Below are 15358 nucleotides of genomic sequence, written 5' to 3'. Positions count from 1 at the left end.
TACTAAGCCTTTGCCAAGTCTTAAGCAAATAATCATGAATTGATTAACTAATCTAATGAAATAAAGACAACTTAATCTTAATGAAAACTTAACGTGGACCCTCAAATATAACAAATGAAACCACCTAAGTCATGTAAAATACCAGTACTGGTATCAAACTGATCTTTAATGTTTCGACGAATTGAGCATTCATCTTTGTGTTAATATTGTTTTAGTGTATTGCAATCTTTATTTGTAACCTGATTTATGTATCCAATTTCTCGATATGTAATATGTACCGCTCCCATCAAGCTAATGTAGTTTGAAAAATAATACAACCATGCAAGTAGTAATTCATTTAAAAAATGAATGAATACCAAAGGTCATTGGTCCATTAATAGCCCCATAACTTTCCTTTTGAGAGGTCATGTGTCCGAGTCTAGTTCATGACAAAATATCATACGTGAGTTAGAAACTACCATAACGAACTTTCGGGTGTTGGGTTTCCCCTAAACCTTAGAATGGTAGTGGGCAGAGCCATCAACGTTGTTCGCCATGTCAGCATTTCGTTAACGAGTTTACCCAGGTGGTCGGGCTTTATCGGTGGTTTAAAAAAAAAAAAGAAAAATAGAAAAAGAATAAAAGAGAGTGGGCCACCGGCCCAGTATAGGCTGTAGAAAACCCTAGCCCCATTTAGCAATTTGTTCGTTCGACGTCAAACTCTACGATCTTTATCCCTATCTATCGCCTCTCTACCCGAACCCTAATTCAATCCATAAATCACAGCTTCTCATCATATAATCAATCCTTCATCAATTCGTCTCATATATTATCCTAACGTCACAGATCTGTGACCTTCTTCAGGTAGGTTTACGTTACCTGTTCATATCCCGTATGCTTTTTGTATGTATACGAACATATACGAAAACGATTAGGTTTTTTGTTCGTAATCTGTTGCGTAGTATGATTTGAATATTTTTTGCCTTTTTCACCGTAGATCTTGCTTGCTTTTGCCCTAGTTATTGAGATCTGAGCTTGTTTGTTGCTAGCTAGTGAATAAACATAAGTGAATGCTTCTTATATTTACAGCTCGTCAATCTAAAGCAACATGCCTAATTATCTTCTAAGCTTGTTTCTTTCTTACTGTTTAGATCTGAGTTTAGTTTATTTGTGATGATATAAGCTTGGAAAGTTAGGGTTTGTAAATAAGTATAACTAAATCGGTGAGAATTAATAATTCTTCATCCATCAAACTTGTAGGCATCACTGCCGCAATGACATATAATGTGATGTTGTGTTACATGCATATAATGCATTCATAGATAGTTGTATTAAAATTTGAATGCCTGTTGCTTTTTTTACGGAAGATCTAGATTGTTTTTGTCTTAATTTTTGAGTTCTGAGCTTGTTTATTGTGAGCCACTGAACAAACATAGGTGAATGCTTATCATATCTGTAGTTTGTAAAAAGTATTAGACATAGTTGTTAATAGAGCTCATAGCATTGAGAAGCAGAGAAGCAACGATCCAGCGCTATACGATGTTTAGCGCTCGATAGCCTGAAATAGCGACAATTAGTTTTTTTAATATTAAAAATCGAATATTTAGGCATTTTAATAGACCAAACATCACCAATATTCATTAGTTACATCGTAAAAAATTAAATTTTTGATAATAGCCTTTTTTAATAAACTTTTCTAATACATTATCACTAAACATCAAATAACGCCTGCTATTTAATCGCTATCGCTACGTAGCGTATAGGTAGCTTGTCGCTATTGACCGCTATTCGCCATTAACAATTATGCTATTTGAACCATGGTATGCAGGAAGTTATTCATAGCGCCCTGGTCAATGCATTGGATGTCTAGACTCCACAGTTTTAACTTGCAACGTTTGTGATTCAGTGAATGTGTGTGCTTTATCTTACTTGGGATGCTAGTTTAGTTTCTTTGTAATGATATAAGCTTGGAAATTTAGGATTTGCAAATAGTTATAATTATTAGTTAGCACTAATAATTCTTCATTCATCTAACTTTCAGGCATCATTAATGCAATGACATGTCATTGTTCATATATGTGATGTTGTGATTGTTATATGGTTGTATTATGATCACCTTTAGTACATATTCTTATGTTGCATAACTGTGCTCTGTTGATGTTATCGGATCTAGTTTTCTTATAAGTTTTTGTGTTTGGCAGGTTGTTTACTTCTAAAAGTAAGGTTGCACAGTGATCTTTGCAATGGCATCTTTGGATATGTCGCTTGATGATATGATAAAGAGTAGGCGTACTACTGTTAGAGGTAGAGATCGAGGTCGTGGTCGGGCCCGTGGTGGGCGAGGTCAACAAAGGTCATTTGGTGGTGGAAGACCAACAGGGCCACCTCGCAGAGGTCCCCTTGCTGTCAATGCTCGGCCATCAGCTTATACTATTGCAAAGGCAAGCTTCAAATTTATGGATAACTTATGCATTTGATTAAGAATTGAGTAGAAACCAAACATGAGGACCTTGTAACATTGTGCTAGAAATTCTTATGTGAGGAGTGCTTGATACTATCATCTTCATGGCAAAGTACATTTCGGATCTGCTACTAAAGAATTGTTACTCTCTACTTCATTTGAGTTGAATTGAGGGTTTCTTTATGCATCTGCTTGATGATACAAAAGTTCTTTGATGTTATTGCTGTGTTAGATTGCTTACTTGCCACATCATTTAAAGGAGCTTCATCATTCAAATAACCAAAAGTCCAAACAGTAGAGGGGACAAAATTTTCTATACTCATTTCTTAATTCTAACACGTGCCTATCTATTTTTGGTCAATTTACTCGCATAAATACTATTTTTGGATGGTGGATATATGATGGAATTTATTGCTTTTTCTGGGGTATATCACCAGCAAAAGTATCAGTTACTCTCCTAGTTCATGGTGTTTTTGCAAAGGGGATTCCTTCGCGTGAACTTCAGAACTGGAGCGTGTTTCTATACAATAGCAAATTTTTTTGTGCAATGGGTTTAGTGTAGCTCCACATACCCCTCAATGTTATGAGTATTTCATCATTTCAATATTTGAATGTTTCTGGATTCATTCATGAAGAACGGTGAATTGTTTTACTTATGGTAATAGACTGACTTTGTCCCAATTTGGACTTTTTTTGGTATGCTTGCTTCAGTCTTTCCGCAAACCAAAGAATTCACCTTGGCAGCACAACTTGCTTGAAGAGAGTTTAACTGCAGCAGGTGTTCCCGGATTCGATAATGGTGCAAAATTAAACATTTCCAACTTGGACATTGGAGTGACAAATTCAGATATTAGGGTACATCCTAACAACTTGTTTATATATGTATTTCATGTGCCTTGTTCTAGCAAATTTTCTTTTTTAGGTTTTTGATAGTGGGTTTTAAACTGTAGGAACTTTTCTCTGAGATTGGGGAGCTGAAAAGATACGCAATTCATTATGACAAACATGGTCGTCCAAGTGTAAGTTTTTATGGAAATGATAAGTGTGATTGTGAAGGGTAAAAATGTAAAATCAAATAATATCGTGTATCCGTTTTACAGGGCTCAGCTGAAGTGTTGTTTGCTAGAAGAAGTGATGCTTTTCAGGCATTAAAGCGGTATAACAATGTGCAATTGGATGGGAAACCTATGAAGATTGAAATTGAAGGGTCCAACACTAAGGTTCCTGTTTCTGCTCGTGTTAATGTTGTTGGAGGTTTAAATGGCCAGAGGACGGTTGTGATGGCGTATGTTATTTTTCTCATATCCTTTTATTCACTAAGACAAAATAAAAGATAACCTTGCTTAATTATTTTAAAGCTAAAGATAGTTTTTTTTAAAAAAACTATTATCACATAATTTTTGTGACATCGGGTCAACTAGATAATTTGACCTTTAAATTTGGTTAAAAAGGAGAATTGCAATATACTTTTTTTATGGTTTTCTTTTTAAAACATAAATTATACAAAGCTAAAATTTATGTTTATGTGTGTTTACATCCCAATAAAGCAGTATTTGTTGCAATCTTAATCTAACTTGAGCAGCAGTCTAATGCGCTAACTTTACAAAGGGCGAAATCCCCTTACCGATCTCTAAAACAATCAAATTGTTGTATTTGATTCTAACAATTGCCAACTTAAACTTGAGATATAGTTGGCAACTGTTTGCAAATAAGATGATTTTGATCATTTTGGATATCGACATGGGGTTTTTGTTGTTTTTGTAAAGTTGGTGTTTTACCTATTGTTTGATTTACATTCTAGTTGGCTACATTATGTATTATTTTATCGTATGTAAAACACGTAACAGAAATTTTAGCTTTATTTACATTGTTTTAAAGAATTCATAAAACAAGTCTCGACATATATAACACGTAGCTCATGGATTTACACTATTTTTGTCATTTTTTAAATAATAATTACTGTTTCAATTTAAAGTCGCACATGGATAACAAAGTAACATTCTACTTGTTTTATTTAAACACATATATATGGAAATAACACAATTATATTTTGGTCATTGTGTTGGGTACGTCGTGCTCTGTTGCGTTTTGTCCAAAAAATGGATGCGTGTTGCGAGCGCATGTCACGAATTTGGTACAACACAGAGTTGATGCAATGTGACATGAGCCTCGTACTAGCGCATCAGCGCAATAAGCGTGCAATTTAAAACTAAGATTGTGATCTAATGTAACATACTCCCTTGCAGGTCAAGAATGGGCCGAGGTAGAGGTGCTACTACAGCTAATCGTTCATTTGGGTACGCACCTTGTGATAGTTTATACCTTTTATTTTGTTTCTTTTTAAAACCACAAATTAAAATATCGTTTGGTTTCATGGGAAAAGTTTTGAATTTTTTTATATGTATACTGGTTTGTGTTTTTAGGCAGAGATACGGTGGAGGCATAAGGAACGGCCGTGGTGGCATGGCAAACATGCGTGGTGGCATTGGTGGTGGTCGTGGGCGTGGTCGTGGTCAGAGTAGCGGGCGGGGCCGCGGTCGAGGCAGGAAGCCAGCTGTGGACAAGTCGGCTGATGAACTCGATAAGGAACTCGAGAACTACCATGCTATGCAGAGTTAGTTGTTATGTCTCGAGTTTTTTTAAAAATTGATTAATGGTTGAAGTTTTCTGCTTGTGGAGTAAATTTGGTTGTTTTAGCTTTGATTGCATGCTTCTAAAGGTAGAATCTTGATAATGTTCTTGGCATGATTTTCTTTTAACAGAACATCGAATCCTTGTATATGGCTGTGTTTTATTTATCTTCTTATAACGTTACATTAACCACTTTATTAGTTATTACATGTAAATGGTATAAAGTCATATTGCCTTTTTAAACATGACCATTAGAGGCTTCTTGCTTACAACTAAACTTCTACGTTTGCCTTTAGCGACACCAATGTCACCACAAATTGGACTGCATGTGTACACCTAGGGCAGTGAACAAAGCTATAACCGTATCCACCAAATTTCTCTATCTTGAACCAGTTGAATAATGTATCCCTGCTGGGGTTCCCTACGGTCCCAGGGCTGGCCACATTGTCCATTTTTGGTTTCAAGCCTCCAAACTGCAGGTTGGCCACATTGTTTTACTTTGGGATTTTAATGTTAAGATTAGTGGATTCATGATTCATGAATGATCCCATCGGTTGAATTGTCTAGTATGAAAGTAAACGGCAGCCCCCTTTTCATCTCATTGTTTTCTTGAACCATGTCAAGTGGGCATGTACGGCCTATTGATGTGGTGGCTAGTGTTATGCCGCTGCCGCGGCCCCTCTAGCGCGCATGACAGGCAAGATGTAGTAGCTTTTGCCTGATCTGAGGAATTCTTGGTTGATATCAAGGACGGATGTAGTTTGGATGGAGGAAATTGAGAGCATGGAGAAGATAATGAAAACACAGAAGGATATCAAGGGTTATTGTTGTATGTTGCTGGGCGATTAAAAATGTTGCCGAATGGCTAGCTTGTATTTATAGGACATGTATGTGAAAAGCATACATCAGTAGCAGATGTCAAGCACAAGGCACACATAGATGTTAACACGTATATGGTTGTGTTTTTTTGATCATTTTATAACGTTTACAACGTGACAGACGACAAGCTGTTATTTTTACAAGTAACCACTCTTGTTGAGGAAGTAAGTCACGATGCCTTCTTGAACATGACCACTAGAGGCTCGTTACTCAAAATCAGAGTTCTTTGCCAATCTTTCGCCACACCAATATCACCACAAGTCGGGCTGCAGGTGCTGCACACCGTAGGACAATAAATAAGCTTGTAACCCTTGCCGGGACCATACTTCTCTATCTTGAACCAATTGCTTAAGGTATCCCTACCTGGATTCCCTACCGTCCCATGGCTCGAGATAAACTCTTGTTGGTTCATAACCTCACGCCTCCAAACCGAAGGCTTGCCACAAATGGTGAAGTTACCCGAGAACATAATGTTAAGATCAATGGATTCACAAATGATGGCATCTTTGCTAGTGTTGGCTGGTATGAAAGTTAATGGTGACCCGTCGTACTCAGTGCTTTCTTGGGCCACCGCAAGCATGCATTTCAGGTTTACTGATGTGGGTCTTAGGGCTATGCCGCCACCCATGCCACGTGTGACGGGCAAGATGTAGTAACTCGTGTCGTATCTGAGGGAATTTCCGTCCATGTCAAGGACAGGAGATGAAACTTGGGCCGAGGAAAGTGAGAACATGCACAAGAAGATGAAAACACAAAAATATATCTTCGTTTTTAATATGGAAAATTAGTGTGGTGTTGGCCATTTTTAAGTGTTGCAAGACGTAAAGAAGATTATCAATGACGTAGTGTTATGCGGTGGTATTTATCAACTTCATACACATGTATGTCAAAAGTATACGTCAATGGTAGACGCGAAGCACAAGCCAAAGATAAATTTAGCAACTAGAAAGAATTTATAGTCATATATCCCAATAATAGAATTATGAATGATGTATGAGACATATCTATACCATAAGTATACTAGAAAATACCCAAGATGAATATATGAATAGTCAATTGTCTCATAATAAACATCAACTTTTCAACTACATCAAATGACATGCATATTTTGGGCATATGAATATAGACCACATGCCATTATTCTTGTGTAGCCACCTGAACAACCCCACGTGTAAGCGGTTGTCTGGAACTAATGCTACACCTTGGGGCTGCAGTCACTTCTTAGCACAGATGTCCCTCTTCAATCCCTTTTCCTCTAAGAACATACTCGTTGCCGGTCGTAAAACATTGTGCAAGTCCAGTATTGGCAGTGATCAGCGTGGTGTTGACTGAGTCAAGTAGGTTGGCGTAGCTCTTACGCCAATTGCAGTCATTCGATGTTTATTAAATTCAAATTGCAAGTCTCACACTCAAGATTTGGGAAAGCATCACTCTCAAGTCTCTTAACACATTTATAATCAAACCGATTAAACAAACTTACAATTATGATTAACCCGGTCGACTATTATAATTGAATCCTAGTAATATTACAATCAAACAAAATAATAAACATGTAATTTAAAAAATAATCGATGATATCTTGATCTCCTATTTTATCTACAAATTCGAATCTTCTTGATTATATCTCTCTTCTGGAGTTCGTGAATCTGATTTGGATTACGCCAACAATATAGTTGTGTTTTATTAATCATTTTATAACGTTTACAACATTGACAGACAAGTTGTTTTTTATATATGTGACATGTGAAACCATTATTGATGAGGAATAAAGTCAAGATGCATGCCCTCTTCAACATGATCACTAGAGTAAAATTTTGTTTTTATCTTAAATTTTAGTGTTACAGGGTGAGATTAATAGTTTTTGTTTCAAGTATTGCTCACTTTATCATTTGTTGAAACCTGTCATCTTTTTTCTTTTCTTTTTCTTTTTACTTGGTTCAAATTTTAACCCTAATTCTAAGAAAGACTTCCTTCATATTTCTTTTGTAAAAATGTTTATTTATTAATTTGTAAAAGCTTTTGGGTTTTCATAAACAAATTTAAGAGCTAATTTCATTTATGATTTCAACTTTGTCAATTGTCATCTTTAGCATATTGGCATTTTGAACTAATAATGTGTTTTAACGCTTATAGTTTGCGGTCTTAGAAGCATAGTTGAAGGAGATATGGAGAAAATTAGACACGAATTAAATTGTGAGAGTGAAAATTTTTTGAAAATAGAAAGAAGTGTGAAGATAAAATGGTTTCTAGTAGAGAGAAAAATTATGTTATGAAACTAAGAGATCTACTATTTGAAATGGCAAATGTTAAGCACAACATAAACCCCGTCAGATTTTGTCTGGTGAGATGGACGACTATCGGGTGTTCCACCATTTTAAATGGTGGATCACGAATATTCACGAATATTTTATTCGTGTTCCGCCATTTGAAATGACGAATGTCATTTTTTGTGATCCGGCAGTTTGACTGACAGGTCACAATTTCCAACGTAGGCTACCCCTATATGGAAGATGTATTTTGATGGACATCCGCCCTTTGAAATGGAAGATGTCAGCTTGACATCCGCCATTTCAAATGACGGATGTAAATAGTGTACTTTCTGACTGATTTGACTACACAATCTCTTTTCTTTTTATTAATTATTGTTTTCCTAAGTATCTCTTTTTAAAAAGATGACAAGTTTTAATATTAAAAACACTAATATTAAAACAAGTTTTTAATATTAAAAAATAACAAGTTTTTATTAATTATTTTTTATCTTTTATTATATTAGAAATATCGTTATTTAAAATTATAAAAAATTTAATATTTAAAAGATTTTATTTATTAAAACGTATTTTTTTAAGAGAGTTATTTTGGAAAATAAACATATTTGATCAAAACTACATATATTAGTGTTTTTAATATTAAAAAAAATCTTTCTTAATATTAAAACCTTTTATTTTTTTAAAAGTGTTATTTTGGAAAATAAAAATTAATAAAAAAGCAAAAGGTGTTGGTGTAGTCAAATCAGCCATAAAAAATACACTGTTCACATCTTCAATTTAAAATGGCGAATGTTAAGATAACATATTTCATTTTAAATGCGGATGTCCATCAAATATTATAAATTAAAATTACGCATGTAGTGTTTTTAATAAAAAATCTTTTTAATACTAAGTTTCTTATTTTTTTAAATAACGATATTTCAAAAAATAATACAAAGAAAAAAAAGTATTTGATCAAAACTACATATATTAGTGTTTTTAATATTAAAAAATCTTTCTTAATATTAAAACCTTTTATTTGTTTAAAAGAGTTATTTTGAAAAATAAAAATTAATAAAAAGAAAAAGGTAGTGGTGTGGTAAAATCAGCCAGAAAAAGTACACTGTTCATATATACCATTTGAAATGGCGGATGCCAAGATGACATTTTCCATTTCAAATGACGGATGTCCATCAAATATTAAAAGTTAATATTACCCATGTAGTGTTTTTAATAAAAAAAATCTTTTTAATATTATTTTTTTTTTAATTTTTTAAATAATGATATTTCTAAATATATATAAAAAGAATTAAATAAAAACTTGTTATTTTTTAATAGTAAAAAGTTGTTTTAATATTAGTGTTTTTAATATTAAAACTTGTTATCTTATTAAAAAGAGATATTTAGGAAAATAATAATTAATAAAAAAAATGTAGTGTGTGGTCAAATCACCTAGAAAGTACATTATTAACATCCGCCATTTGAAATGACGGATGTCCATCAAAATACATCTTTCATATAGGGGTAGCCTACGTTGGAATTGTGATCTGCCAGTCAAACTGGCGGATCACAAAAGTTGACATCCGTCATTTCAAATTGCAGAACACGAATAAAATATTCGTGATCCGTCATTTGAAATGACGGAACACCCGGTAGTCGTCCACTTCACCAGACAAGATCTGACAAGGTCAACGTTGTGCTTTACATATACTATTTCAAATGGCGGATCTCATAGTTTCCCAACATAACTTTTCTCTCTCTTAGAATCCATTTTATCTTCACACTTCTTCCAATTTTCAAAAATTTTTCTCTATTAAACACATATTGCATTTAGATTTTTTTGCTGTTCCAAATTTGTATTTAATTTTGACAAAAATAAATGAAATTTTAGAATTTATAATTTAATTTCTATAAAATAAAAAAGGAGTTAATTTTTTTAATAAAAATACAATTACTAAAGTATAAGTGAGGGATTAGTCTTTGGTAATGTTTCAAGCTCCCGCCGGTAACCGTTGAAGATTCTGCTAGTAGTGAGATTCTAATTGCACAAAAAGTCTTTCGGCTGGTATGTTTTATTTTAAGGTAATCACATATTTCCCCTCCCAAACTTTTTAAATGCATATTTATCCAACCCAAAACTTGTACGACATATGAAAATCTAGTATATGGTTGTGTTTTATTTTTGATCATTTATTAACGTTTACAACATCGAAAGTAGACGACCTGCCATTATTACATGTAACATGATTCTTGATGAGTAATAACTAATAACACATCACGCCTTCTTAAACATGACCACTAGAGGCTCATTACTCAAAATCAGACTTCTACGCCCATCTTTAGCCACACCAATATTACCACAAACTGGCTTGCAAGTGTTGCAAACCGTAGGACAGTAAACAATCTTATAACCATTGCCACCATACTTCTCTATCTTGAACCAATTGCTTAAGGTATCCATACCAGGATTCCCTACGGTCCCACGGCTCGAGATGAGCCATTGCCCATTTACAGACTCCAGCCTCCAAACCGGAGGCTGGCCACAAATGGTTACACTAGGGAATATAAAGTTAAGATCAGTGGATTCACGAATGATAGCGTCTTTGCTAGTGTTGGCTGGCATGAAAGTTAATGGTAGCCCATTTCTCCCCTCAATGCTTTCTTGGACCACGTCTAGCGGGCATTTTTGGTTTATTGATGGGGGTGTTAAGGCTATGCCGCCTCTACCGCTTATGACTGGCAAGATGTAGTAGCCTGTGCCGTATTTGATGAAATTGCGGTTGATGTCAAGGACAGCGGATGAGGATTGGGCGGAGGAAAGTGAGAATGCGGAGAAGATAATGAAAACACAGAATAATATCTTCATTGCAAAGAAGATATTTTCTAGTGTTACATGGAGTTGGCTTTATTTATAGAGAAGATTATCCATTATGTGGTGTTATTCGGTGGAATATATCAAACATCATTCATACATGAATGTCAAAGGTGTACATCAAAGTCATATATCCCAAAATAGAGCTGCGAATGATGTTAGATACATATCTATGCCAAACGTACACATCAATAAGTCTAAGTTGGCAACTTGCTACCGCCACCTGCCCTAGCTCTTTAATGACTTAGAATTCGATCAATTGGACTATCCTTTCAAAATTAAGTTGAAAAGATGTCTAGAAGTTAAAAGGCTAAAGGAAATATATATATATATATATATATATATATATATATATATTAAAATTAGACTAATAAGGTGATGAGTTTATATAGCTAAACAAATTGAATGAATATATAATTAATATAAATGTATGATATGAACATAAACAACGTAAGTGAATGAACATTTTAAATGAATGTTTAAGGATTTAGATAAACGATAAAATGAACGAGACATATGTTCAAATTCGTTCATTTAGCTAAATGAAAACGTTTGTTCATATTTGTTAGTTTATTAGACAAACGGATTATGATCATGATCGATTCATCAATTCATTTACTAAAGTAGAAATTAGGACAAACCAGTTGAATTTTACAAAGCATAAGCAGCATTAAGAAAGTAACCAAATTACTCACTTGACCACACCATTCAACATATAGAGGTATATTTAGTCTCACCTTTTAAAATTGTTACTTTTTGTTAAGTATTAAGCTTTTGAGAAGATGAATTTCAGATTGTTATCCATGATACTTCTATCTATAGTTACTAAAAGATATATCGAAATTAAATCTTAGTTATCATCATATTAAAATGTTTCCCTACTAATCCTATGTAACCTTCAAACTCAAATGATTGTTTACAGAAAATGATCTTTGACACAAGCAAGGGCGAAGCTTCTGAGGGCCCTAGGCCCCACCCGTCTTCTTTTTTTCCTTAGTGGTGTAAATTTACGCGTTCTTATTCGCAATACTTTATATGTATTAATTCAACCTGTAATGATCATTTGGAAATGAAGTGTGATTATATTGTGAGTGTTGTATAGCATACCCTAATATTAATTTCCACCCAAAGAGAAAGAAAACCTAAAAAACTCCTAAAACCACATGGATCATATAACATGACAAACTTCTGAACCCTCTTCAAAAAAATTTCAACCAAAACACCCCAATTTCCTATAAAATCTACCACCAAAATTCCAAACAAAACCAACGATAAAAGAAGACTCAACCATGGCTATACCCCTAATATCTCTAGCAGTATTCGTGGCGCCGATCATTGCAATGGCAGCTAATAACACTTCAGCCACTGCTCCTTATTCACTCGTCATTTTCATCTTCGGCGACTCTTTAACAGAAGTCGGCAACAATAACTACTTGAGATACTCACTTGCTAGATCGGATTTTCCATTCTATGGTATCGATTACACCGACAAAAAACCCACCGGCCGATTTAGTAATGGCCGAACCATTGGTGATATTATATGTACGTAAGTAAACTTGCATTTATTCGTGTTACATTTTAAAGTTATCTCCATTTTGATTTTTCTTAGCTTTTAATTTTATTTTTTGCTTCCATTGCAGCTGAGAAGCTTGGAATTCCATCTCCACCACCTTACCTTTCATTAAATCCGGACGATGATGCGATGTTGAAAGGAGTTAACTATGCATCCGGTGGTGCCGGGATTCTGAATGACACGGGATCTATTTTGTAAGATTTGATTTGTTTATTAATTGGAATATTGTTTTGCCTGCATGTCGTGGTTAGGGTGTTTTCCTTCAGGGGTTTCCTCCTGATCCTGGAGCGTCAAAAAATTGGGACAATTGAAATCCTGTTACAGGATTCGAAATTGGTTAATGGTGATTGATGAGCTAAAGACTTACTGCGGATCTAAACATCATTCAAAAATATTTGGAATATTAATCTATTAACACAATATTAATCTAGTTGTGTTAATTTGTTCTTCCTTGCTTTTCTGGGACTCATTTCATATATCATCATCATCATCATCATCGTACTCAGTATATCCCACCAATAGCAATGCTATGGTAGGGTCTGAGGAGGGTAAGATGTAGACAGCCTTACCTCTATCCCATAGGGATAGAGAGGCTGCTTCCGGTGAGACCCCCGGCTAGATAGTAGTTTTGCATCAAGCCTTGGACATAAGGCACATAGCACTCAATCATCGGGACACCGGCTGATCGGTGCATGTGCCCTTGTCTTTCGGCTATCAACGCCATCACATGATGCCTGATTAACCTTCCGCCACTTTTAACGTTATTTTCACGAGATTAGTAAAATAACGTCAAAATTAGTGCAATTTCCTGGGACTCATTTGATTATTATTTAGCAGATTCAAAGAATATCGTTTGACGATCAAATAGGTAACTTTGAGAACACAATAAAGGAGATCAAGAGGAAGATAGGAGCATATTCTGCTAATCTTCTTGTACATAAGGCCATCTACTACATTGAAATGGGTAAGATGGACGATCGAGGTGAAAAAACGCTGAATTTTGTAGGAATTGAGTGAGACCATAACTTAACGTTTCTGGTTTTCGACAGGTAGCAACGATTACATCAACAATTTCCTGCAACCTTTTCTTCCAGATAGTTGAAGATACACCCACGACCAGTTTCTGGGGATTTTAAGCTCGAAATTGGGAGAACAGTTAACGGTAAGCATAAATAATGGGGAAAACAAGACAATAAAATGTAGCGTAAACCAGCTATATATTTAGATTCAAATTATACATGTAGTGTATTTACGCGTGTTATGTTTTTTGTGATGAAAGAGGCTTTATGCGCTTGGGGCACGAAAGATGATTTTTCATGCGCTTGGACCTCTTGGATGCATGCCTTCGCAACGAGCGAAATCAAGCACGAATCAATGCTTGGATCAAGTGAACAACTGGGTGGTTCAGTTTAACTCAAAAATGAAAAAGTTGATAAACGTCCTAAATGTCCAGCTCAAAAAAGTACAACTTACTTTTGTGGATACTTATGAAGAAGGTTTAGATTTGGTGGAAAACCCTAGCAAATATGGTAAGCTCCAGCTGGTGTCTCCTAAATTTCTACAGTTGATCAACAACATATCAAAATAAAGTAATTAAGCTGCTTAAACAAAGAATGGTGACTTAATTAATTGTTGCATATGTGTTTCTGTTTAGGTTTCAAAGTGTCAAATACGTCGTGTTGTGGAGTCGAAACGGCTGTAGGAGGATTATGCTTATCGTATGCACATGTGTGTGACAATCGAAGTGAATATGTATTTTGGGACGCGTTTCATCCTTCTGATGCTGCGAATGTTGTTTTGGCTGATCGTTTCTTTTCAAAATTGTTCACTGCCTCTAATAGTTCGATTAATTAGACATCTAATTATTAATTAAAAGTTATATTTTTTACTTTACAATATGAAGACCAATTCATTCAAACATAATACTACCTGGCCTACAAATGTGCTGCAAACATGAAAGGTGTTGCATTTTTTAAAATAAGAACATGTGCTAGTTGAACTATTATTCAATTGGATTATCTTGTTCATTATAGGATACCCAATTATGACTATGATTATTTTATAGCTAGCAACTAGCAAGTAACTTTTAAAAAGCTCATTTCTTTTTCTCGTTTTCTTTTATCATTTCCCCGAAAACCTAATTAGTCCGGGACCTATACAACTTTGTTAACCAATGAGGCTAGTTAAATTTTCCATATAGCATTCAAGAGGTTATGATATTGATAGGAAACCCGTGAAAACAAGATTTGAACCTGAGATCTCTATTAAAGGGAACTCATATGTTTACCAATGCATCACTTATTTTAAGGTTTTAAAGAATTGTTATTATGAGATTTGAACCTAAGACATAGTATAATATATTCTTGTTTTATGTGAAAAACCAACATGTTAAAATGTACCTGGTGCTATAGTAGTTTTGGAACATTCTGTGCGGAATGCCAATAAGAAAAGAATGAATCACCTTCCTGGATAAAGGTTCCCAAGTATGACATACCTTCTCCTACAATGTCATGTGTGTGTGTCAACCTCTCGAATATGCTTCTAATTAACCCTATTAACAAGAATTTTGCAAGGTTCCTAATTACTCTAATTTAAGCAATATTTTTAATTCATATTAAGTGGTAATCAGACATAACCTATACAAGCAATTAGTAATCTTTGTTGCTTAGAATTCCCAAAACACCACATATGGGTTCAAACATACACTCTTTGTTGAT

At 34.6% G+C, this 15358-nt stretch overlaps 1 protein-coding gene and 4 pseudogenes across 2 annotated transcripts; 2 read left to right on the top strand and 3 right to left on the bottom strand.

Annotated features, from left to right (window-relative positions):
* Positions 1–648: 648 nt before the first annotated feature.
* On the top strand, positions 649–5782 carry LOC143569429 (THO complex subunit 4D-like). Of its 2 annotated transcripts, none has more exons than XM_077055346.1 (7): positions 649–860; positions 2199–2420; positions 3152–3295; positions 3391–3459; positions 3541–3725; positions 4687–4737; positions 4864–5782. In XM_077055346.1, exons 2-7 carry the CDS (start codon positions 2223–2225, stop codon positions 5057–5059), a joined length of 843 nt encoding a protein of 280 aa, XP_076911461.1. In that variant the 5' UTR covers positions 649–860; positions 2199–2222; the 3' UTR covers positions 5060–5782. The 2 variants fall into 2 exon arrangements, with proteins under 2 accessions (XP_076911461.1, XP_076911460.1); XM_077055345.1 differs by having other exon boundaries at positions 650–843; positions 2181–2420.
* LOC143569436 (miraculin-like) lies at positions 5297–5880 on the bottom strand (annotated as a pseudogene).
* Positions 5881–6119: 239 nt separating this feature from the next.
* On the bottom strand, positions 6120–6687 carry LOC143569421 (miraculin pseudogene; annotated as a pseudogene).
* Positions 6688–10297: 3610 nt separating this feature from the next.
* On the bottom strand, positions 10298–11186 carry LOC143569420 (kunitz trypsin inhibitor 5 pseudogene; annotated as a pseudogene).
* A 974-nt stretch (positions 11187–12160) lies between these two features.
* LOC143569419 (GDSL esterase/lipase At5g37690-like) lies at positions 12161–14510 on the top strand (annotated as a pseudogene).
* Positions 14511–15358: the final 848 nt, after the last annotated feature.

The sequence above is a fragment of the Bidens hawaiensis genome, unplaced genomic scaffold (assembly GCF_021521415.1).
Source record: "Bidens hawaiensis isolate Kalapana, Puna unplaced genomic scaffold, B.hawaiensis_p1.1 tig00024480_1, whole genome shotgun sequence".
In the NCBI taxonomy this organism is placed as follows: domain Eukaryota; kingdom Viridiplantae; phylum Streptophyta; class Magnoliopsida; order Asterales; family Asteraceae; genus Bidens; species Bidens hawaiensis.
Note: the sequence above shows the minus strand (reverse complement) of the source record. Positions and strands in the feature narration are given on the sequence as shown.

What these genes read in the sequence shown, in the direction of transcription:
- LOC143569429 (XM_077055346.1), top strand. Translation starts at nt 2,223, where the DNA reads ATGGCATCTTTGGATATGTCGCTTGATGATATGATAAAGAGTAGGCGT. An exon ending in TGACAAATTCAGATATTAGG is followed by an intron (nt 3,296 to 3,390) that starts GTACATCCTAAC and finishes TTTAAACTGTAG; the next exon opens with GAACTTTTCTCTGAGATTGG. An exon ending in ACAAACATGGTCGTCCAAGT is followed by an intron (nt 3,460 to 3,540) that starts GTAAGTTTTTAT and finishes TCCGTTTTACAG; the next exon opens with GGCTCAGCTGAAGTGTTGTT.